The sequence below is a fragment of the Lepisma saccharinum genome, chromosome 2 (assembly GCF_977018435.1).
Source record: "Lepisma saccharinum chromosome 2, izLepSacc3.1, whole genome shotgun sequence".
Classification (NCBI taxonomy): domain Eukaryota; kingdom Metazoa; phylum Arthropoda; class Insecta; order Zygentoma; family Lepismatidae; genus Lepisma; species Lepisma saccharinum.
In genome coordinates, this window is record NC_139230.1 from 158,071,446 (window position 1) to 158,098,237 (window position 26,792).

General features: G+C 38.7%; 1 protein-coding gene and 1 non-coding gene across 3 annotated transcripts in view; one reads left to right on the top strand and one right to left on the bottom strand.

The window, feature by feature from the left end:
• LOC145984546 (glycerophosphocholine cholinephosphodiesterase ENPP6-like) overlaps positions 1-26,792 on the bottom strand; it is a 149,533-nt gene that overhangs the window by 113,985 nt on the left and 8,756 nt on the right. For both annotated transcript variants that reach the window (XM_083118196.1, XM_083118195.1), the window contains exon 2: positions 9,873-9,985. In XM_083118196.1, coding sequence (XP_082974322.1) covers positions 9,873-9,973 — 101 coding nt within the window. In that variant the 5' untranslated portion in view covers positions 9,974-9,985. The remainder of the gene's footprint in view (positions 1-9,872; positions 9,986-26,792) is intronic.
• On the top strand, positions 23,839-23,913 carry TRNAT-UGU (transfer RNA threonine (anticodon UGU)). The gene has a single exon. It is a non-coding gene; the product is annotated as a tRNA-Thr (tRNA).

Below are 26,792 nucleotides of genomic sequence, written 5' to 3' on the forward strand. Positions count from 1 at the left end.
ACCTACAGTTTAAAGTGGGATCCGAACCACTATGTGCCTCCACCGGGTATTGAACCCGGCCAAGATAAACGTAGCTATTGTAAAAGTAGCCTGTTTTGCATCTGCCAAAATCATTACTTTTATCCCATATTTGTTTGGTTTCTTGGCCACATATACACGGAATCGACAGTTTCCTCGAAAACTAACCAACATTTCGTCTATGCATGCGTAGTTTCCTACTGTGAAACAGGCTTGACTATTTTTTACAAGCTCATTGAAGACGAAAGAAATAGCTGCCAAAGGGTCAGTTTTTTTACGCTTCTCCCTATCAAGGCTGCAATCAAATCGCATGACACTCAGCATGAACAGGAATCGCTTGAGAGTCATCGTTGCACGAAAAATATCACAGCGTCCCATCATTGAAAATAATGAGCTCAAGTCTTTGTGCCCAGATTTGAAAGCCCCACTCAGATAACAAAGGCCTAAACATGCCTTCAGTTCAATAATATCAGTCTCCTTCACTAAATGTTTCTGATTTTGCTGAAAAATGATTTTGTACCGACAAGATTTTTACATTTGTGCGTAAAAGAATCTCGTCTAACATGTTTTCAGTAAAAAAAACAAGACCAAAAGCTCTGTTCATCGGAACTGTTGTCTAGATTTCTTACCTCACCAATAACACCAGGAAATTTACTCACAATATTGTCCGCAGGAATCCTTACACTCTGACATTGCGAAGGATTAGCTGACCACTTGAAAGAATGTGCTCCTTTGCCATAGAAAAAAATGAGCATCATTGCCACCAACATCATCAACACTTTCTTCATCTGCCGATATTTCACTTTCCGTATCATGTTCACTTGTCCTCCACATTGTCTTCACAATCCGATAAGTCACTTTGAATGTCATCTATCGATTCATCCAGAGAAGCAATAATTCTTTCCTCATCCAAAGCTATATTTTGTCTTTAACTACCTACCATAGCCACAGAAGTTCCACACACTATTCCACACACTGTGTAATAAAACGTTCACCAAAAATATAAATAACGGAGGTAGAAAGAAAACAGTTATGTTCATAAAATAAAGTTTTGCCTTAAATAAAGTATAACGTTTAAGGTACGGTGCGGGTCAAATAGACCCGGGCACTCAATAACTAAACAACCAGCTTGGCTGACAACTGGCCTTGAAAGGGTATGGGGAACGTGACAGCTACTGATGGCTACAGCCACCTGGTGTCAAACACGCTAAAGGGACAACAAATGAAACGTGCTCTACAGCAATCTGACCCACACCATACCAGTGAAGGGTTGCACCATGTTTAATCCGTTAGATGAAGAGAAGGTAGAATTTGGGTCGAGGGGAATATCACGTAAAGTGTTCAGTAAAACTAAAAAAGTTACTCTCAGTAATAGGATAATAGTAAGCACGATGTCATAATTAAGTACTATATAGGGATTGTTACATGATCGGGGGAACGTGTCAGGGGAGGGGGACATGAGCTTCCCTGCTTGAGCTGTTTAATATTTTCTTCTACGCGGTTCAAACCTGTCGCAAATTCAGAGCAAGTTTGCTCCTAGTAAAATAATTTAAAATATTTTTAACCCGTATCACACGAAATAGTTAGATTCGTAAAACGTTGCGAAAAATAGAACTGAACGCTCGTTTCATTGGTCAACACAACACTCAAAACCTGAATTCAAGGCAAACGAGAGGGGACACTGAAAAGGGAGGCAGTGAATCGCCAGTAGAATTTTGTTCTGGGAACACCGATTCGAATCTGTTTCTCAGCTACCGCAAAATGCCTTAGCCTCTCCCAGCATCACGGGATGGCAAGGAGTCCACAGTTTTGCTGGTCGGACAGCTTCAAGTGTAGAGCGAAAAGGGCACGGTGGGTCCAGGGTTAGACATCACAGTCAACCTGCTTTTTTTTTACTGATGGTTTCTCCTTTTACCACACACGGTACATTGCAACATGGCGTAGTGGGTCGTCGTCTTGTAATGAAGGGGTGCCGGGTTCGATACCCGGTGGAGGCACATAGTGGGTTCTGAGCCCATTTTAAACGGTAGGTCCAGTCCCAATTAGCCTATCTGTGCATAAAAGTGGACTTAAAACAAAAAATCAAACTCGTGAAGGCATATAGAGGGATGTGGAGATGAGACCCACACATTTACTATCTCGGCCATTTGTAGAAGCGATGTGATCAGTACCACGCTCCAGCCTCCTGTATCTCAACGGTTGCCCCCTTGCACCCATTTATTAGATATTAGAGACTTGGTGAACCCCAGACTTTCTTCATGAAGGGACATTGTCTGAAAAATTCCAACCTGAGATCAATCACCCCAGCAGGAATCGAACCCGGGTTTCGTTAGTGGTAGTCAGACACCCTACAGACTGAAAAACAGCGGCTTGATATACATAAATTTTGAAATAACAATAGCCACGCATTTCCTTTGAGCAGGAATCATTTTCAAAAAATACATTTCCGACTCAAGTTATGTGTCCAACTGGTTCTTGGGAAAAGAATGAAAGACGCAAGATTCTCGGAACTCAAATATGTTGACGACTAGAGCTGAAGAAATGATGTGGCGGAACAGACAAGAACGAGAAAAGCGGCTCAGTATTTTGGCTTTCCGTCGCTTAAGGCTTTTGCATAATGTTTTCCAAGGACATTCATTTCCTTGTCGTGAATTGCTATTGTTTGTGTCCGCGAGTGTGTGACAAAGGTCAAAGCGTTAAGGCGTAACCCTTGACAGAATTGTTAACTGAAGAATGGATTAAAATCACGGCCACTTATTTGGCTATGTCACTTCTCCTTATGTCCAAGCTCGAATAGTTGTGAAAAATAAATTCAGAGTTGTATGAAACAAATGAGAAGCTTGTTCTAAGATCAGTATGAAACATGCTCTGAAATATTTATGGTATTTTGTCCAAACACAACAAGGCACAGCAAACACTACTTCTTCCCACAATTTACCAAAATAAAACCCTGTTTGATGTTAACGTTAGAACACCTCCGAACTTAACGATCCACTCCTAAAATTGAAACTCCTCTCAATTAATTGTGATATCGCTCTTTCTTGATGCCTATTCATGGCTATCACCCTATAAATGATCGCTAAAATTAATGACCACTCTACAATTGTTCTCTAAAATTAAGAGATCGCCCTAGAATTTATCTCTAAAATTAGGTGATCACCCACGAGACGTCCGAAAAATAAGAATAAACGGTCAAACTTGAATGAGAGTAAATGGCGAGCGCCCTCTTTTAACGTATAATTTATGATTATAAATGTCAGCTCTGGTGCAAAAAGTGACCTATTTAACATTTTGTTGCTGAGTTTTGAAACAGTTTCACGTGTGACGTATGCATGACGGTCTACGGTATTGTAACAGTTTCGTCAAGCTCCTTGGGAAAATACAAGTATATCTGTCAAGGCCTTTCTCATAATAAATATTTTTCACAAGCGTGCGACTAGCTGTAGATTTCAAAATTAACTCTCTAGTTGCATCATTAATTTGATGTTCATCTTGAACGAATTATTTTCGTTTTGATGTACTGTGAAATTGTCTGGATTGCATTATTAAGTTTCGACTCGGCTTTGGTTCTATCCCATAATTGATTATTTTTTAAAAATGTTTCTTGCTTCAAACAATCTCGCTGGTGCGTCTAATTTTGGAAAATTAGATTTATTTACGATACCTTAGAGGGCATTTAATGGTTTCTACATATTTGAGGTAATAAAAAAGGCAATGTTACGAAACTAACAGGCTTTATGAAGATATATCGTTCTTGCCGAATATTTTAAGACGAAATATTTGCAAAATTTGTGTTCAGACGGCTGATCCCAAATGGTTTACAAACCCCATCCAAATGAATGGTAAATGTGCAGGTTATAGTTTATTCAGAAGCTAGTTCATTGAAAGTTACAACAATGCAACTGGGATAAGCGTGGAGCTCTCCCACGGAGAGAATATACCCTGGGATCTCTTGTCAAACAACAATTCTTTCACGGCGAAATGTTGATTTTCTTTTTGTACACAGGGTGGGATAAAGGTCGCTTTCCCCAAAAATGTACATTGCTCATTTCTTTACAAAGTTTGTTCAAAATGGAGACCCCGTTTCGTGATACACAATTCATATCATTTAGGCACTGATTTACAGATTTTAGAACATAAATGACGATCTTCGCGGTAGATCCATAACATTGCCTGTTCTCTCAAATCGAGTTCAAATTTCTCATCACTTGACGTGACGGCGGTTGAACACCAGAAAATCTCTGCTCAAAGTCTGCTTTCACCAACGCTGTGTTTTTATTGTGTTTCAATCAACATTGCAGCCCAAAAACACGTTGATCTTTGGTTAATTTGTGATTGATTCATTGCAAAAAACACAAAACACGAGCAGTTATTACAGACACAGCCCAATACACAATAAACAGTGACAATCCAACATTGGAAAACAATTTAAACACGAAAGACGAAAAACAGGGTCGCCAAGTTCCACCACTTACACGGGGTAATTGTTTGGTCAAGTTATGACGTCTATATGTGTTTATTCACGAACAAGTATGAGATGGGTGAAGGAACAATCACAAACGCACATGGACGAGACAACGCAATTCCTACAGAGGATTATCCTGGCTGCAGGTCCAGGCGCCAGAGCATCGTTAGTCTGCGTAAAGCAGTTGAGGGTGTACTACGTGGAAGTGGGGTTGACATTTGGGTGTCTTCTGAAAGGGTCACCCCTACACCCCACTGTCTCAAAAAGCAGCCGATTTACGATTATCTCGTGCCGACCTCTACGGTAGAGTGGTCAGGGTAACGAGTTACGGAAACAGAGGTACCAGTTACGATCCCTGGTTAACGCATGGATGTATCATGGTGTAATCTTCATAATCCATTTCGTCAGTTCAACATTAATTCTCATCGTCACGATTAACCCAAGGGATAGAGAATCGACGTACTATAACAGAAGGATAATAAAATACACTATTATTTTTGTGAAAATTATCTTAATATCCACTTAGAAGTGTCCTTACACCAGCACAATTCGATGCTGGGTAATTTTTTAAATTTTTTAAATTTGCTTTATTTTACCACTTTTATTTTGCCACTTTTGGCTAATTTGCGAAGATGGAGATGAGTGATGACATGATGAAATTGATGAATGGACACTCAGAAACATCCACACCCAGGCCGGAATTCTAACCCGGCAACCCTAGCGTCGCAGCGCGATGTGCTAACCACTCCGCCACGGGCGCCGGCAATGCAATACTTAATCAATAATAATCCAACCATGGCCCCTGGTTCAAAGATCTCGATGAGCACAACATCACCCTCCCTCATTCGGATTTCAATGCTTTGCTCAGAACCGCGTGATGTGAGAGAGCTCGAAACTTACAAAAAAGGGACAATACTCGAGTTCTGAAAGCTGTGGAATTTGTTGCTTTTTTATTCGTGTAGATCTGACAGTAATTATAGATAATGGGAGCTTGCGTTTTTCTTACTAGTGTAACATATCCACAACATTTTCACATACTACCATTTAGCTACTCGGGAATCCCAAATAACCAAAAGGACAATATAAAATGTAATAATAATGGCAACAATAAAAACAACCAAATTATACTTTTTTACTGTAGTGCTTCCACATTGATTAAACTATTTTTTTGGCTTGTGCCCCTCAGAAAGAAGAATAAATCGGCGAGGTAGGATATAGGGTTATGTGTTCGTATTGGTTATTTCACATATCTTTCCTACCTTCTGGGTTAATGGCGAGGAATACAATTGAGGATCAACTGTTGATGAGTGATTGAACAAACACAATAATCCATGCCTGACCACGGTTTGAACCAGATAATTCTGGCTTACGCTGACCACTCTGCCACGTAAGCCTCGTATCGTGTCAGGAATTATATAGTTTGATATTTGTTTTTAATTTTCGAACTGGAGTCTGTAAGGAAATTTAAGGAGAGTATAAATATAATTTTCTTCCAAAACTCTGTCACGCTTTTCTTGTTATTTAGCGTCGCTTTTCTGCCATTTTTGGCTAATCGCGACGATGAGAACGAATGACGATATGATGAAATTGATGAAGGGACACTCACAACAAACACCCATGCCCAGGCCAGGATTCGAACGCGGGACCCCTGGCGTCGTAGCGTGCTAACCACTCCGCCACGGAGGCCGGCTTTCTGTCATACATGCACAGTAGTATATAATACACTGCAAATAAGGTTCTCTTCAAACATTGGTTTGTCAATTTCATCTTATCTTGTAGTTTATGTGTAGCTTGGAGCTCACACAACTCAATTAGTAGGCACCTGGAGCACCGTGGAAGATAAAGGCTGTCAGAGTGTGGTGTTGATTACACAACCCGAGATCAAGAATTCGTGAAGCTTTACCTCCACACCCCCTGTATGCTTTCATGGCACGGTGCAATTCCCAGGAGAGAGTTTTTTTTGTTGTTTTTTTTTTAATTCTGAATTTCTACCGCCTCTGTATCTTGGTTGTAATAGCTGCCCTGGACAGTAAAAGTTTCTGTAATTAAATAGATTGAAACTAGATGAAAGTCGAGAGAAATTTAGAAACATGCTGATGCAGATTTATTCGTATGTTCACAGTGTCTAAAATCTGGCGCTAATTCCGAGAAGATAAAGTTTCATATACCATTCACGTTGTCTTTCAACAAATTCAAGAAAAAGAAAATATGTTTCGATATTTCCTTACCAGGATGCCACATTTCACTGATAGCGTAAAGCAAAAAGGCATTGACGTCAAAGTGACAAAAAGCCAAGAATTTCATTTGCGTCAAGTACACAATAAACCATGTATAAACCATAAACGATAATATACATCCTGATTAGAAACTCTCTTCTTTTGCTCAATTATGATGAAAGAATAAAGTTTTTTTTCTTATTCAAATGAACCAAGAAATTGCTATGATTTAGAAAGACAGGTTGGCGGATGGAGTTTTATTTATCGCCAGTTGCAGGAACGTAGCCAATAAAGGCGGTGACATTTGATACTGGGACTTATATTTTCCGATCTTTCGTCGTTATATCTATTTGAGACTGAAACATTGGACTGTTTAGAGTAAGCTTATTTGATACGCATGTAATGTATTGTCGTCCGACACAGGCCCGTAGCCAAGCAGGGGTCATGGGGGCTGAGTCCCTCCTGACGCAGCCGTCAGCCCCCTGAAATTAGGTAAAACTATTTTGTATAATTTGCTTGCAGTGAAGAGTCAAACTGTAGACAACAGATATTAAGTATTTTGCTCACAACTTGAAGGATAAATTCATAGAACATGAACAGCAGCTATTACTAAAAAAAATTTGTTCATCTTATTTATGAACCGAAGTCTAAGGAGCTGAAAGTGTTAAGAAGATTATCTAGACTTTCCAAAGTTCTTTTATAGGAGAGCTTTTTTATCTATCTTCGCTGCCCCTGTTGCGGCCTCCCTTTTAGACAGAAATATGTGACTTTGGCGTCATCATCCACATTCTATCTCCATCTGCGTCAAAGGTCAAAAGTTCCCAAGTTTTGGGAACGAAGGGGAGTTTAATTGTTTCGGCTAAGGTGGAATGGGGAAGATACTATGATTGGATATTGTTATATTTTTGTATGATATAAATATATGTGTCATCAAAAGTGGTATGGAATGTGTAGTAAGGTGATGCCAGTTTAACTTAAAGCCCCCCCCCCCCCAACACAGACGCACATAATTTACTTTCATTTAATACTGTTAAACTTTTGAAAAAATGGAGTTGGTTTACCAAGCCCCCTCTTGATAACCCGTGAGCCCCCCTGGAGATCAATTCTAGCTACGGTCCTGCTCCGACATTCCTAATACTTTTCCATCATCAGTCTTGCAAGCGTCTTTTTCTTACCAAGAACGTATGATTTCGGCTGTAACTCGGCTAGAGTGTATAGGCCTATAATCTGTCCATTTGTGTAGGGCATAGGGATTTTCTTTGTCGTTATCATTCATTTTACAGTATATTTGTCAAAATGCAAAGTTGTGTGTGTGTGTGTGTGTGTGTGTGTGTATACATACACACACACACACACACACACACACACACACACCCACACACACCCACACACACACACACACACATATATATATATATATATATACACACAGAACAGCCCGTGAGGGTGAGGGCCTACCTACCGACTGCCGGCCTCACTCCCACCTGCAGAAGGAGATCATCTAATCAGTTACAGAGTGGCATGTGGTCAGCACGACGAACCCTCAGTCGTTGAAGGTTTCCATGACCGGGTTACGCTACTCATTCGTAGCTCCTCAATATCCTCACTACGGTGGGTGGCCACCAGTCCCACACACAGGCAGAAATATCAGGAGAAAGGTTGTTGTCTATTACAGGGATGTAAAGAGTGACCATTTCGCAAGACGCCAAACCATCAACCACAATACTCAGGAAAATATAGTCTTTCAGTGCAACGAGGCTCTGGCCTGGCGCCTGGGCCCTCGACCAATATAATCTTCTGTAAGGCTGTGTGGTGTCGTCCACATGTGTTCGTGAATGTTTCTTCTTATCACCATTCATTCCCACCGACGTGATTATCCAAAAGTGGCAGGAATTCGAAATTAAATAAACTAAATTAATCAAATATGTACATTTCATTGTGAAATCTTGCATATTCTTGTATACATATACATATATACAAGAATATGCAAGACTACGGAATATAATTATAATTTGAACTTCTTATTATTGTCAAAATTACGCAAAGGAAATATAAAAAGAAAAGTAATTCCATTCTAACTGGGGAAAAATAGATTCAGTGTTGAAACGAAAAACATGATCTACAATCCATTATGTAAAATTAAATAACGTGTGCAGAGCTTTGAAATTCTAGTTCACTTACTAATTATACCTTACAGAGGAGCAACCTGTAGATATGAATGTGACTATGAATTAAAAGAACTTGACTGAATAACTAACTAACAAGTAACTAATAATTTGATCCACCTCTAGTCCCTCACATTAAATCTGAGGTGCAAATGATATAAAACTAGATTCTACTGTAAAATAGATTGGAAGCAAGACAAGATGTACTTTAGCAGTGGTTGTTTGCATACTTGTGTTGAGCAATGTTTTATAAAATTATAAGAAAATAAATAAATGTTTGTGTAAAGAAGTTCTGCGGCAAGTCCATAAAGCAATAAAATCTAGCCACATTTAAATATTTAAGTATGAAAGTGTACTGAACTGAAAGCCATATACGTGGCAATCAAACCAAACAATTATCAATGAAATGAAATGTGTGTGTGTGTGTGTGTGTGTGTGTGTGTGGTTTGTGTGCCTGTTGAGGGGAGAAGGTACCAGAGAAATGTGTGTAGTAACTTGTCAATAGGAATTTCACAAGGAATGTAGGGATGATACTATAACTTTTCTTGCATGCTAATTAATATCTTCAAATATATCAAATGTCTTTTCCTGACCACCTTGCTCAAGTGACTGACCTTACTTCGGTAATCCTGAACTTCGGAAGTAGTCCTTGTATGTTCGCTGAACAGCTCTGATGAGGTTTTTGTCATAAAACGCGTGAAATGCAAACAGACGCATATGTGTAACATTTTAAAACCGTGCTTTCTTTCGTTGACCTGCTATGTTTGAAACTACGCGTTACATTTTACATCTCGCTATGGAATCTTAACAATCATAATAACATTCACCCTTAAGCGAGAATACATATTCCATGTGTGTAGCTACAAAGGCATGCGCAAAAATGTATATGAAAGGAAGGGGTATAACATATTTTTCGATCATCGAACAATTATTTCTCACCTTTATACACATCTAATGTTAATGACGGAATAACAAAAGGTGGTGTTACAAAAACTTATTGGTACTTACCCATCCATAAGTACAATCACCAACTTGTGTCTGTCTTCGTCAAACGGATATCCAATGCATGCCGAGAGAAAGCAGCAAATAAACCAATGGAGGAATCTCATTGTTGGTATTTTCTGAAAAGGTTTTAGAATTATGAATAACAAGGATTTTTTGTAAATCTTTTTTTTTCATGAAGCATGCACACTTTAGAAGTAAAGAATGAAAATGCGTTTTCATAGAAGAAACCAAAGGTGCGTGTTGAGTGTCTGACTATTATTGTTATTATTATTCTGTCGTTCTACTTCTAAAGAGATTGGATCTCGCAGATTTCCATAAACGGAAGCGACGATCACACCAGATTTCCGAAACAACCTTTGAAATGAAATAATCAAAACACGAAATTAATTTTGGCCTTTGTTATCATCGTTAAGGTTCAGCATATGGAGTTTTATATATCGATAATAATTTATTTAAAAAAGGGTATTTGTATTCCTTTACCCAGCACAGCGTAAGAGCAGTAGAGACCTTTAGTTAAGGTAATCACAGTTTTATCAGGAGACTCCGGACTCGATTCTTACTTCTGGCTAATTGGTAGTACCAATGTAGGAAACCATCTGATGTACACACGTTCGATTAACATCAAAATAATACATACTTTGACACTGCATAACACCTTCTTAATTCAAAGCAAACACTTTGAAGTAAAAGGGCAAACCTTTTTTAAAAGTCTGTTTTAAGTTCATTTTATGTATAGGTGACTAATCGGGACTAGACCTATAGTTTAAAGAAATTTGACCCCTCCAGGAATCGAAACATTGACCGCTCGGATATTCAGATTTCTCTGTAGCAATACCTAATGAAGAATATACATTACAGAACATAAAAATGGTGTGGTGTAGACGACGTTGCAAAATACTGTTTCGCTTTTTTTGTATGCTCATCCTGTTACACACACGATGCACTGCTGCTAATACTTGGGACAGGAAGCAGACAACATGGATGATATCAACGAAGACAAGAGCAACCGAAGGAAAACTTGAGTTGTTTCAACAAGTAGAATGTAAGATCCGGAATCCATAAAATCAATAGAACCTCACAGTTTTTAATATTCTGCCACTTAATACAGACTCCTTTCTACTGTTATTGACTTTGTACATGTTGAAATATTGTTAAGCCAATCTGAGTTCGTCTGATATTTCAGATGCATAGCAACGATAATTACTGCTAGTACTATTGTTGTAAATATAATTATTGACTTGACTCCCCTAACAAAACTTCCTGGTAACCACCAGGCTTATTAGCAGTGGTGCCAACTTACATGGGCCTCTGGGGCTCGAGCCCACCAAATAATTTTGTCTGTTATATTTCATTTTAGAAATAAAGTCCTCGCGCTTAAGAAAACAAAATGTTTCATCATTATACATCTAAAGAATTCTTACAACTTAATTACTGACTGAGTGTTATAAAAATATTTTACAAACATTTGTATATCTCCAATATGATACTTTTCAGTGTCATATATTATTTACACTTTCCGTGGTCACATCGTTATAAGGAAAGAAAGAGAGGGTACGGGCTTATAACCAGGTGAAGAACGATAAGACTACAAACTCTCAAAATAGGCAAACAAAAAAGCACCGAAAAATACAAAATAGGCAATAAGATTGATCAGCATTGACTGTTTATTAGCATGCCAATAAATAAATTCGGAGCCAGAAACCAATGCCAAATTCCTTGTCCATTGCAAAAGAGCTCTGATATATAGATTGGATGAAAAATACTTTTGCGTTTAAATATATTTTGGATTAGAGAAAGCAGAAAAACGTAATATTAGGGCTCTGATATATATCTAGTACATCAAACCAGTGTTTTCAAAATATTATCGAAGCGTCCGCAACGAAAAAGTATGACGTCGATGTCTTCTATAGACAATGAAACACATTTTCCTTTCATATGGATATAAACATCCGGTTATTTTCAACTGCAATTTGCATCATCAGTCCATTACCAAACAATGGAAGGTGTGCCTATTTCCAAAGTTAATCGGCACAATTTAACTATCTTGTTGTGGACATTTCCTCAGACTTGGAGAAGGAAGAAGAAAACGTTATAGAAATTGTTACTTGAAGGTTGTTTGTCTAAATATCTGGGAGAAGCAAACCAATCTTATTGATGTAGTAGTTAGAAAAACACACTACGAAACCAGGAATCTAAGAGTCGAAACCTGTGGATGTTCGTTCATCCATTTCTTACGTTGGGCATTCATCTTCATCGTTTACATAAAGAGGTTTTAGTGTGATGTAAAATAACTAAGTTGCTAATGCAGAAATAAAACAATATAATTACACGTTAGTTGTGATGTAAGTTATCGATTGTATACACAAATGCGCGCGGGCATATGTTTCGTGTCGTTTTTCTATCTCATTATGTTAATTCTGGCAAAGGTTAGATACACGAGAAATCAAACTCAATGTGGTAGCATATTGCTGGTCTATGCTATCGGTACTATTTGTACCATGAGTTCCAGATCTATTTTTGTCTGAAACAGAATCGACAATTTGAGCACAGTGTGTGTCAGCACCATATGAGCTGTTAATGAATGAACACAGCATATAATACAACATTATTATGCATATACATCACGCATTTTTTTCTGGAAAGTTGGAGAGATGATTGATTGGGTTGGTGTTTTAAGTCCACTTTGTGCACAGTAAGGCTAATCGGGACTGGACCTACAGTTTAAAGGTTTAAAGTGGGATCCGAACCACTATGTGCCTCCACCGGGGATCGAACCCATGACCACTTGATTACAATGCGACGACGCTACCACTGCGCCACCAGGGAGGCTAGTTGGAGAGATGAATCTTCTCTGCTCCTCCTCCTCTCTCCTTTCCGTCGCCTGGACCAAATCCAATAAAGAATGCGATAATCACCTGTATGTCAGGAAGTCGTCCATCTCCCATGAATGACTATCTTTGTCGGCTGAAGAAACAAGCAGATTAAATAACAAGACTTTTCCCCAAAGCAGACCTAATAAATATCTCACCTTCCTGATTCGATAACACAAAACAAGACCTAATTATTCACCCTGTTGACTAACGTTGACCCTCATTATTTTGCATTTTGTTTGTCGACCTTTGACTGTCCATCACGAAATTGGACTGCGATTTTAAATTTTAAATCTTATGGATGTCAGGAAGTGGTGTGACCAGAAATTTCGTAAGGGGGGGAGGGATACACGTTCTATCTTTAGCAGCCAGCGCCATATTTGTAATATTTCCTTTTATTTGATGTTCCTATTATTTCTCTTTTGTCAGGGATATGGGCCAAAGGGGTTATAATCTCCAACAAACTGAGAGAGGATGTTGCGATGCTGTTTTGCTGTTTTTTGATACTTTAATCCCTCCATGTGTCTAATGTTGTATTAAATGTGCTATTATAGTCAAGAAACAAAATTAAATTAGAAGATGCGCAAATTAACACACTGCGAATAATATCTCTATTCATCAGTTTGTATCCTGATATTTCTCACAGGATGCACTTGCTGATGTAGTTTCGTGGTAATCTGCACAAGCGGTAAAATTTGAAAGTAAAAAATGTTTTTTGAAGTTATGAGTACTTTTGTATAATTTATGTTTCCTTCTTACAATAAAAATATTTTGATAGCGAATAAAGGGTCATTTCATGTCAGTTTGACCAATTTCAGAAGAGTTTCCAGGTCATAGCTTTGGTTGATTGATTGAGTTTGTGTTCTAGGTCCACTTTATGCACAGTAAGGCTAATCGGGACTGGACCTACAGTTTAAAGTGGGATTCGAACTACTATATGTCTCCACCGGGTATCGAACCCGGGACCCCTTGATTACAAGGTGACGACGCTACCAATACACCATCGGGGAGGCAATCATAGCTTTGGATTTGGATGAAATTTGACATGATGATCTAATCATGTCTGGAAGGCAAATATTAGGTACCCTGAGAAATAGTTCTAGAATTATGTCCTGCGGAAGAAGACATACATAAATCGTTATTTCTGTTAACAGAAAATGCTCCTTGAAGGAGACTTATTTTGGCTCTCCGATTTTTTTAATTTTTTTTTTATTTTTTTTTAAGTCCACTTTATGTTAATCTGGACTGGACCTGCAGTTTAAAGTGAGATCCAAGCCACTGTGATTGATTGAGTTTATTTTACTTCTCGTTTTGTGCCTCTTGGCTAATTTACGAAGATGGGGATGAGTGATGAAATGATGAAATTAACGAATGGACATTCACAAACAACCAATCCCGAGCGGGATTCGGAGCCGGGATCCTTGGTGTCGCAGCGCGATGTGCTAACCACTCGGCCACAGGGTCCTGCCAAGCCACTGGGCAATTCCCCTCCACTAGCTATCGAACCCTTGGACCCCTTGACGACGACCTTACAACTACGCCAGCAGGGAGGCTCTATTTTAAAGTACTGGGTATCAACACCGTTGTGGAAAGTGTCAAGTAACAATTGTATATAGCGCATCATGTCTGAAAACAATCGCGTGACGGTCCCACGGCCTGAAGACACTGCGTATGAGTCATTGTTCCTGGGAACAAGGCTGTTTCAAAAATGGTATGGGAAGATATGCGTTTCCTTTCCTGCGTTCCTAAGACATCCGAATGCCATACATCGAAAGGTAACAAAAATCGCAGTGTCCAAATAACGATTATGAAAACATGGTACGTAGTAAGTACACCATGGATTCCATTTGGCAGCAGGCTATATCCTAGGGGCCACAAGTCCAGGGGGCCGGACAAAAATGAGACGCTGAAATAGCAGAAGTGACAAGGGCCATCGACTATTAACATCCCATAATATTGTGATAATGGCAAAATAAAACAACATGTCAAGTCGTTTTGCTTGTTTATGTTATGAAAGAAAATAGAATGAAGGAGTTTCAAGCGTTTACATAATAACTTCTTACATCATAACCCTATTTTCAGTACTGTATTTTAACCGGAGTGCAAGTCTATGACTAACTGCAAAGTAAGCCGCGCGAGGTCAAGTAAGAGTGCTCGAATATAAATAATTGTTTCTCGAAGAAACGAATGTAAAAATTTTGAATGCCAACAATTGAAAGTCAAATGAAGGGATATTGATGGTTTTAATCAACATCCTTGTTTCTCAGTTCGCGGCCAGTATGGCTACCGTAATGTAGTGTCGGTTTCTTTTACTTTGGTGTATGTGCAGTATTAGCTGTTTGGTTTGCTGTTTTAAGTCCACTTTATGCACAGTAAGGCAAATTGGGACTGGACCTACAGTTTAAAGTGGGATCCGAACCACTTGTGCCTCCACCGGGTATCGAACCCGGGACCCCTTGATTACAAGGCAATGACGCTACCATGCAGTATTAGCGTTGTGTGGCGAAATGCATATGTCAAGTGGCGCTTGTAAACGAAAAGTGAAAGAAGGAAAACATATTTCGGAAATTCTAAAGAAAGTACCTAAATTCATTTTTCTGTTCGGAAAGTTTGTCTAAAGCAAATCTGTCTTGTTATTAATACAAAGCATTGAAAGTGAAATGAAAGTGAAAGTCAAATACTTAGCATTATAACAAAACTTGTAACAACGACAATAATAATGTCGGCAGGGACCAAATTTTATAAATCCCCCACCCCACTAACGAGGTTCTGGCGATTGGACCCACAGCCAATATAATCTTCTGTGGGGCTTGTGATGTGTCCATGTGTGTTTGTGATTATCTCTTCATCTATTATATCTTACCACCATTCTTCGCGATTATGCAAAAGTGGCTGAAAAGTTAAGTAAAATAAAACATTCAATCAAACAAGAAAAGTTAAGTACTATTTCACAGTTTTGCGAGTTGCTACCCTAAGATGAATGAAAAGTTTACTTTCACCCAGCAAGAAACGTATCCAACAAGTTTCTTCGTCATTCGCTCCGTTCGAATGTTCACCTAAAATGATCGTACACGCGACTTTCATTGAATGGATTTTTACTGAAGAGCATGTCCCAAAATCAAGCTGAACAAGAAATTGAGGTGAAATCTATATATTAAAGCGGATCAACTGAAATGACAGTTTACAATAGAAACCTGTGGGAATAAAGGCAGTTTTCGCTTGTAGTACAGTCTGGGAAATAGGAAAGAGTTCAAATGTACAAGAGAATGAATGGGGTCGAGAGTAATATGCAACACTTAATTCCTAGAAAGTTTTGGTACTTGTGTAATGATGGCACTACGAGTGAAAATACTTGTTTCCTGTAGTTCTACGGAATCTTGGTCGCAAATGATGATGTTTCAATGGGACTTTTCTGTGTTCTTTTCAAAGAGAAGACAACGGAAAACTGACACTCTTCAGAAGAGATGAGTGCATTTCTTTATTTCTCCTTGTAGCTGCTCTGGCATTTCGGCTGAAGTAATACCATTGCGACTGGAGACAGGGATCTGCTACTTCCCAGTAGACAATTAAAAATTGTTAATTAAATTAATGCTTAATTAAAATGTGCATTTTTCAAATACTATTCTCGGCGCTTTCCTTCTGCTAACCACACACTTTTTTGTGAGTTAAAATACAAATGTACTGTCACCGGCCGAACTTGCTGTTGAAAACTTCCTATTGAAGTCCAACACACTTAACGCCATTCAAGGAAACCAATATTAGGATCTAGGTATGCAATTTTTTATTGCAGGTGACTGTACTTTCGTTACTATGCTTAATTTTAATACTTCTTCACTTTGAATTGGCAGCTTTAGAATATCAGAATTTTCTTAGTGACATTCCTTGGCTAATCATTGCCATTTAGGAATCAATGCCTGAACTTCAGACTCGTTACTTGCAGTGTTCGTATTTCCAGAGTCCCTAGAGCAATGGCTATCATAGTGCGCTACTAATCCACAGTGATTAGGTTCAAATACTTGGTAAGACATGAACAGTTCATTGTGTTTACTCCTCTATCAAGTTCATCCCTTTGCCATTCATTTTCTCTGTTGCGATTAATCTAGACAGGTAGAAAACCCACGTAAATAGCCAGCAGTACATATACAAAAACAAATATAGTGTGATTATCGTTCTTTCTCGCATATCTTTGTCACCAATCTTACTTTTGCAACACTCCAGTATAAGCTTAGCGTGCGGGATAAAGAAAAAGTCTGAAAGCGAACAGCGCAGTAACTTGCTCTCAAATAACTCATATGCATTTCTCAACAAACATGTCTATTTTAGTATTGTCTTTTTTGTTAGTTAAAAGGAAGTATAATGTCACAGTTTTTCTTCGATAAAAAGAATGAACATGTTTCTTCTCGACAACAATATGGTTGCATCTCTTGTGTCCTCTGCATCAGAGAACTTTTCAGAAAAGATTTAATGAGACACATGATTTGCAAATTTAATTAAGGAAGGCTCGTCGCAATGTGTTTTAGAGTGTTCTTTAAAAGGTTTAATGTGCGTACATAATTTCCTTGAATGGAAGGGAAATAAAATTATCATATTGATGTATAATGCATTAGAAATTCACATAATACATACGTTATGAATGTGAAAAGGTTAAATGACGAACGGTTTGTCAAACAGAAAATTAATGAATGCATGTTTACATCTCTAGATTGTGGAATGTACACAAATGTTTCTTTTCTAGTTGGTTACAGTTTTAATTATTCCTTACATATGAAAGATGCAGCATTTTCTTCAGAAACAAAGATGTTCATTTTTGTAGTTAATTCCTTCTTTTCGCCTTTCTGATGATGTAGTAGTAACGTCGCCGCCTTGTAATCAAGGGGTCTCGGGATCGATACCCGATGGAGGCACATAGTGGTTCAGAACCCACTTTAAGCTGAAGGTCCAGTCCTGATTAGCCTATATCTGCACACTTTAAAATCATTAAATTTCTTCGTCTTAATCAAATAGAACGTTATGGCGTACTTTTCAAAGTGGAAATTCAGCTATAATCCTTTTGTGAGTGTTATCAGCTTTTAACTCAAACTTTACTAACTTATATTTTTAAAAGGGCCATGAAATATTATCTTTATTTTTATCAAAATTTTTAGCAATCCGATTCTCCGGATTGCTTAGCATGAATTTCCTCGAGTACGGCCTCAATTGCGGACGGAAGAATTTTTGCGACAGATGCTGATCTCACCTTATGTAATAAATTGATTGATTGATTGATTTGATTTATTTTACTTCGCATTTCTGCCACTTTGGCTAATCGCGAAGATGAGGATGAGTGATGATACGATGAAATTGATGAAGGGACACTCACAAGAAACCGGAATTCGAACCTGGGCTTATGTACAAGAGTATGAACCGTTCGAGGTACTGCATGTTCGAATTTGCATAGTCAAATATGCTCAAGGTTTGGAATGAAAGCATGCATAGTCTGTGTCTAATCAATGTTTTACGCAATGGAGAGAAAAAATGCTAGTTTAAAGTGCTCTCATGTCGAAATTCGTAGAATTTTTGGAAGCAAATCAATCAATAATAGTAGTTTATATCATCCACAGCAAATAATTGGAAGAATGATAGGATTTTTGTTCCTTTGTTCGTTCTATTCAGGTCGACTGGTAGATGGGTCTCCTGTAGAAAGACATCAGAAAGTTGAAGGTTGGATCAGGATCGTACGTTCAAGTTACATAAAGTTAAACAAGTGATTTCTTCTGCGCAATCACCGTGCCATGAAGACACACATATACATTACATGTACATAATTTTTCTCGCTAAATCAGGACTTAGGCAGGTACGACATAATCCACGAACATCTGACGCTCATAGGTGTCCAGAATGCTCACGCTCTGTCATCAGACAATACAACCCACCCATGTTTATGCAACGCAAGTTCCAGGCCAAGTTGCATGAAATATATATTTCCCAGAATATATTTGATTGATTAATTTATTTGTTTCATTTTGCTTCGCTTTTCTTCCACTTTTTGCTAATCACGAAGGTGAGGATGAAAGGTGATGAGATTAAATTGACGAAGGGACAATCACAAACACACACGAACTGAACACAATAAAGGTCCCGTACAGGATTGTACTAGCTGTAAGTCCAGGCTTCAGAGCTTCCTTTGTCTGCAAATTAGTCCAGGATATACTACGTGGAAGAGGGTTGGCACTTGGGTGTCTTTGCAAGGGGTCAGCTCTTAAATTTAATTTCCCAGAATAGGGAAAATCCAGCTGAATAATGTTTTTCCAATGATAAAACGCTGAAGCATTACATTTGAAGAACAATCATTTAATTCCAATAAACTAGATATGCACAGGTTTAAATTTAGTTTAAAAAAATACACATCAAATCCATGCTAAAACAGATTTTAAAAAAATATAAAGAGAAGTAGGATTATTTATCTACTTATTTATCTACACCAGATATCATCATCTCATACGAACCCAAAAATTTCAAAGTAAAATACTAAAGATATAATGTTTGTGAGAAAAATACACTTATCATTACTATTAAATTTATGAAACAGCTACTGTTGTCTTTGTATATTTTGCATGCTCACGATGATATTAAATCCTGAAAAGACCGTGTTAGTAATACAGTCATTTTGTAATGCAAGCTGTCTCATTGTAACTCAAAACCAATAGATCTGAATATGAGTCCCAGCTGTGAATATTTTAACCCTTTCTTTCTCGTTACCATGGTTAACTTTTTTGCATAGAGGACGTCAAAAAATAAAAGTAATAACCGATGACTGTATATTTGGGAAGTCATATTTCACAGTTCGAACAGCAAAAAGATGTTGAGAAAAATTTAATAAAATATAATAGATTAAATGGAATTTTGAAAATAATTTTAGAAAACAAGTGAAAAAGAAATTCAAATTATATACCATAACATAATTTCAAAACCGGCTCTTCTACATGGTGCCCGACCCTGTGGCCGAGTGGTTAGCACATCGCGCTGCGACGCCAAGGGTCCCGGGTTCGAATCCCGGTCGGGCTTGGTTGTTTGTGAATGTCCATTCATCAATTTCATCATCCCCATCTTCGCAAATTAGCCAAGAGGCACAAAACGCGAAGTAAAATAAACTAAATCAATCAATCAATCTTCTACATGGTAACGAATGTTGGACTTTTCGTCAACATGATAAAACTAGAATAAACTTTTCACAAAAGAGATTTTTGCGGTCATTAAGTGGAGTAACCTTACGAGACAAAATTAGAAGTTAAGAAGTCCGAAATAAATGGAAAGTCGAAGTAATGGTAGAATAAATTCAAAAATATAAGTTAAAATTGAATCGACATGTTCTGATGATGTCAGATAGCCGGTTGCCTAGAAAATTATTAAATTATAGGCCATAAGTAAAAAGAAATTTAGAAGACCATATCGCCGATGGAATGATCAAGTTTTGTAGTCGCAGAACGGACTTTAGTTACCCAGACCTGCAAGACAAGGAGTAAGAAGAAGAGCCGATGACTAATTGAGTGTTTTCCTCAGACATTAATTTGTTGAGTTTCTGTGCTTGACAAGTAGCAATTTTACAGTATGAGTTTCTAAATATTATCATCAAGAGATGACAGATTCAATCCTTGAACACCATCTGAAATTAGGCACTGCATGTTTACTTTCTTTAAATTCCCTGAGGGGGAAGTGAGTAATAACACCGAAGGATAAGTGATTCACCTTAATACGTTGCATTCAAAATGCCAAGAAAATTACGGTCTTTAGTCAGACTACATCTTCCGACACAGTTGAACATAGAGTCCTCCAGAGCACTTCCGTTCTGTGGCCGTAAAGATAATGGACGTTATGTAATGAATTCTTACGATCTGTATAGTTGCGTCAAGAGCAAATCCCTGGGGCGAGCAAATGTTATTTTCTTTATTTGTCGAGCTTCCGGTTGCGTAATATCCATAGCAAACATAGTTTCTATTAGAAATTCTGATGCTTTTACAACTAACGCATGTATCGTTTATCATATCATCAACTTTACCCGGTGGAGGCATGTAGTGGTTCGGATACCACTTTAAACAGTCTAGGTCCAGTCCCGGTTAGCCTGTCTGTGCATAAAATGAACTTAAAAACTCAAACCCATTCCATGATTTTGTACTAGAACTCCAAAATTAATACCAATGTAAGTATATGCATGGAGATATCCAGAAATATTCCTGAAACACTTCTCGTCTGTACATTTGATTTCAGAACCCGTAAGGGCCGTAACGCACATGGTCGTTTTAACCAAGAAATTGAGTTGGTCTTGTCAGCACTAAGCTACTACCACCTTTAACCCACACTCGGTTAGAGTCTGAAAGTATCAAGTACCAAGATACATTCGAACTGAAGATAAGTGAATACTTTGACTTGAATCCTTTGGAAATCGAATCCAAGTCACCTGCATGAAAGTTAGGCGCCTTACCACGAGGATGATAACAGAAAATTTGTTTCATGAATTGTTTCCAAATTCATGATACAGCAATTTTACATTTATAATTACAATTAAGCTTACAAGAGCTGATAGAAAACACACGCTCAGTGACATGTTTACGATATAATTTTTGAGAGTCTACAGTTTCTTTTTCGATGGTGGTGGTAGAGAGCTAGATTGAGGAAAAAATTTGTCAAGTTGGCGCATTACACGTTTCATTTTGTAGTTGTATCTTAGATCATTCATAATAGGAATTTTTAATCCAGCAAGTGACAATAATCATAATGTTCTTTTCTAGGCGCTCAAGATCTTAAATACGCCAATATGCTTCTGCTGAAATTTGTACCCAAAATCGTAAAAACATGTTGATTAAATCGAACAGTTAGCGAATAACAATGTCGCTGTTCCTAAGTTTATTTAATTACTTTTTCAACATGGTCTTAAAATTTGAGCTGCAATGTATGAAGTATGTGAACCTTTCCAATGACATGGGTACCTGGGGGAAACCCTGGGTGGTAAAGGCGGTCAGGGACGTGATGCTGATCACATCACTCCACTCACGACCGGATCAAGAAAGTGTGGGCGTTACCCCCACACCCTCTATACGCCTTCATGGCGTGGTGCTAAGCACAGGGGAGCACTTTACCTTTTATTATTATTATTACTGTGCTTAACGTCATGTAATCTGTCTTTGACAGAAATCTACTATTACTAATCGTTATTTACTCGTTTTGTGCATAGGTTTCCCTTTCTCTGTTCAGTTTTGTGTGTTTCATTGTTGATATGCTGAACATTCTGGACAGAAGAAAACCTTTCGAGGACCAAGACTTTTCCTAGAGTAAGGTGCGGTCTTTAAATACCTTTTTTGAGCAGGCCTCATCTCCAGGAAGGTATCAACTCGGGCACCTACCGAACTGTTGGGTGAGAATGAGTCAAGTGCTCCCCCCAAAATAGGCAATAGTTTGGCTGGAGAGTTCACGTGAACTAACCGATCTCTGAGTGAGGCGTGGTTGTAAAGCAAAAGGTATGTATATAAATAACTCTACCGGCTTCCCGCCACTCCGGGCTGAGTCACGTGGACTCTGATGCAGATACACCCTTGTCGTCTGCTTCACCGCAGAAGCGCTTTCTGCATTACATTACAATATATTTTTTTCTCACGGTGTTTTTAATATTTGTTTTTGGACATTCACCAGTGCCAGTAAGGGGATAAAGCCATAACATGCAGAGGCCATTGATCCTTTCAACGGGGGGGGGGGGGGAGATATGGCAACGGCGGTGGCCGGTTCGCCGACGTGGTTGGTTTTCACTAACACAGCCCCCTACTGTCTTCTGCTCCTTTGGCGCGAAGCCGATTTTTTTTATTTGATTTAGTTTATTTTACTTCGCATTTTGTGCCTCTTGGCTAATTTGCGAAGATGGGGATGATTGATGAAATGATGAAATTGATGAATGGACATTCACAAACAACCAAGCCCGACCGGGATTCGAACCCGGGACCCTTGGCGTCGCAGCGCGATGTGCTAACCACTCGAAGCCGATACATTTATCGTTTCTGCACTATAGCCATCGAGGCCTACAGCTGCTTTTCTATCTGGCCACATGATAATTAAAAGCCCGTGGCTCGACAGCCCTTGAAGGGCCTAGGCCGATCTCCCGACTGCCAGTCTCCCTCCCACAATCCTAACTAGAGGTGTGGAGATCTGCAACCAGTATTGGGGTGACGTGGGGTCAGCACGTCGATTTCCGAGACGCTACTGACTCGTAGCTCCCCAATTTCCTCACGATGGTGGGTTGCCACCGGTCCTATACACAGGCCCAGAACCCAGAGACTGAACCCAAGCGGACTCGAACCCATGCCGTCCCACAGTCGGAGTCCAAAGTACAGCGCCTTAGACCGCACGGCCACATGATAATTTCCAGTCTATAACATAACGTGATCTGAACTCCGAGGCGAGCCTCCAAGCGAGTACACAACACAACAAAATCCGACCCCTTTGGCGGAGTGTCTAGCCCAGGAACGTAAAACTGGTACCGATATCTCGCAGTGATATTGTCGGTGGCTCTTGAATGGTTGGCTACGCACTACAGGTGCTGACAGCAACCTTCAGATAGACTTTTGCAACATTCTGTTTGTAAGCCCATCATACGCAGCGAACAGCCTGGACAATATTTCGAGACGCTACAACAACAGTCGCTTTCCAATACACTATAACCATTCTCAGGCTCTGAACAGTGACATTTGCAATTAATCATTAAATTAACAATAAAGTTAACGAATTTGAAGGAACTGATCAGGAAGCTGAAAAGTGGAACCTGATGCACCATGCATGTCTGCCTGTCCGCATCAACTCCATAATTACTCGAAATATTGGTGTTCTGATGGACCTAAAAAATAGTCGCTCAAAGAAACATAATTAGCTCGTTCCACCTGTCTGGCCGTGAGAGGCAACCAACACTCAATGTAAAATAATTTGCCGATATCTCAGATACCAGTAAATGTGAAGATCTAAAATGTTCTAAAGTTAAAGATCTTGCAAATAGAAGTGTAATGCGTCCTTCTGTCTGTCTATCTATTATAATGAATAGTTTTATTTCATGTAAAGTTTTTTTATTCTTTTTTTTTTACAGGGCCTCCCCCATGGCGCAGTGGTAGCGTCCTTGCCTTGTAATCAAGGGGTCCCGGGTTCGATACCCGGTGGAGGCACAAGTGGTTCGGATCCCACTTTAAACTGTAGGTCCAGTCCCGATTAGCCTTACTGTGCATAAAGCGGACTTAAAACACCAACTCAACAACAACTCTTTTTTTTTTAACGAATGAAGAAATTGTCATAAAAAATTCAGTCTATCCTTGGTACCTCGTCATGTATTTTGGAATGTAGGTAGTAGTTCCATGGCTCGGGGAGTTTGACGATCTATGAGCTCGTAGCACATTATCAAACAAGCGGTTCTGGTTTCGAACTCTGGACACGATATGGATGTTACACTGCATTTGCCAATCTCTTTTCCATAGGCTCATCGTTCCATTGTCGCGATTTACGCAGGAGGTGGAAAAGGCGGCTTAAAATATGCAAACTAGAAATTGGACAACATAACAAAAGTGGGATGCATCCACCATTGAGCGCACTCGGAAACCCTTGACTTCAAGGAAACAGCCTTACCACTAGGCTATCACCAACCATTTACTTTATACATTATATGCACATAGGCTATTCGTACACATTGGACACTTATGTGCACTCAGTTTAATATTGATATACTTTCTCTAGTATGGGTTCCAAAGCTATGAATGAATTCTGCGAATAATAAGATTCGCTAGCGCTGTATAATCTCCACTATCTTCAGTGGTGTGTTTATAATTTCATTTCGTGGTTTCGATTTTCCTTCCTCAATGCGGATTAGTGTTTCTTTGACAACCTCATACTCTATGATTTAATAGCAATTGTACCTTTATAATACAGAGAAGTTTGAATTTACTCTCCAAATTTCGAATCATAAACTTTGGAATTATACCGCTAAGATAATAATAAAACCTAACGAACCTTAACATGGCAGTTGTAAATACTGTGCTACAACTTTTCACAATAATACCCATTTGAATAGAGCTTTTAGAAGGGTGTATGTCATGTCATTCTAATGTAATAATAAATTAACTATGGGCTTCGTATTAAGTATATTTTGGTATAATATCAGCTTACAAATGCTCAATGAGATAGAAGCACCAAAGTTTATTCTATATAGTTTGGTTTTAAAACAGTTGTTTTTGTGTTTTCCCACAAACTGATTCAATATGACGTACACCATTAAAAAAATAAGATTAATTGCTTTAATAATGAGTATCTCCACACTCGATAATATTTCGCGAATGGCTTGTTATTCTTTCTAGTTTCTTTGCAATATACACTTTAGGAATATTTCCAAAAAATTCCGACATTTTTTCACATTTATTGCATATTTTGACACTTCAGTGCACGTAAATCTTTTTGAAGAGTATAAAATATATGAAGGGTCAGGGGGGGGGGGAACAAGTAAGTGAACGTTCGTGAAACTCAGAAAAATAAACTTTGAATTGCCAAACATTACTGAATATGAAATGAAAAGGTACCAAAAACATATGATTTGATGAATGGAAGTATCTAGTGTATGAAACGAAAGAAAGCATGTTGTAAAGTCCAGTACAACATCAATATGGCAGGAAATGACACCATTACCTCGCTCACGAAAGAAAATGACTTACCTGTTGTTGTTTTTTTCCCCCTGGCCCTTCATATTAGGTCTGGAACACTTGGTTTGGGATCAAGGCCGATAGCCTCCTGAATACGCCACTTCTCCAATTCAACGCTTTTGGAGTTAGTGAGAGGGATTATAAAATCCTGAGATGGCGAATCACTCCTATATTAACACGTTGCACTTATTCAAACTGAGTTCATTCGTTTCCATGTCGTTAACGTTTTCGTCTTTGGAGGGTGCGGTCCAAAGTTTCATCCACAGTTGAAACTCCTAAATTTCGGTGTTTACGTAGTGTCTTGAGGACAATTTGGTGCTACTCGAGAAGAAGAAGTAGTGAGTTCCGGTCAAGTATGCCAGATAAAAATATTCTTTTTCACTATTGTCGACCGATTAAGTGACACAACAGAATAATCCATAGGAGGGGGCAAGGGATCCCGGGTTCGATACCCAGTGGAGGCGCATAGTGGTTCGGATCCCACTTTAAACTGTAGGTGCGATTAGCCTTTCTATGCATAAAGTGGACTTAAAACAACAATTCAATCAATCAATCAATCATAGGAGGGGCAATGCAAAACCAGAGCAGCAAGTGAGGATATATAAAAATTATCTTGTAAGAAATTACTGAACAACTTTTATTGACTTTTTTATATCTGTGTGGGGAGCGCGTCCAAGTAACATCTTTCGAAGAATCGGAATGTTGAATTTATATATGTGTGTGTGTACGTATGCATGTATGTATGCACCCTAAAACCAACAAATACAACAAGAGAGGGAAGATTCATTGATTTGGTTTATTTTACTACGCAGTTCTGCCACTTTTGGCTAATCGTGAAGATGAGGTTGAGTGATGATATGATGAAATTGATGTAGGGACGCTCGCCCACAAACAACACTCATGCCCAGCCCGGGATTCGAACTCGGGACCCCTGGCGTTGTAGCGCGCTATGCTAACTACTCCGCCACGGAGGCTGGCGAAAGGGGATATACGACTAACATAGAACCATATGGGGGATTCTTCTCACATCCACCTTCAAATACCACTCTATCTCTCTCTCTCTCTCTCTCTCTCAAAACGTATGTATGATATGATATCATGTTTTTTTGTTTTTTTGTTTTTTGAATTAAGTAATTTAATTTTTTTTGGGAAATATTATTTGGTCATTAAACTTGGGCCACCAAATTTTCTGAGGGGTCCTTGGTACAAGGATAAAATAGTTTCTGGACACTGAGTTGAGTTGATCAAACGATTGCTTGAATGGCTGAATCGGAAGTAGGCCAGAAAAAAGAGAAGGATATACAAACCACAGTACTTTTTGTCAGATTCAAATAATAGTAATTTTATCTACGATATCGCAT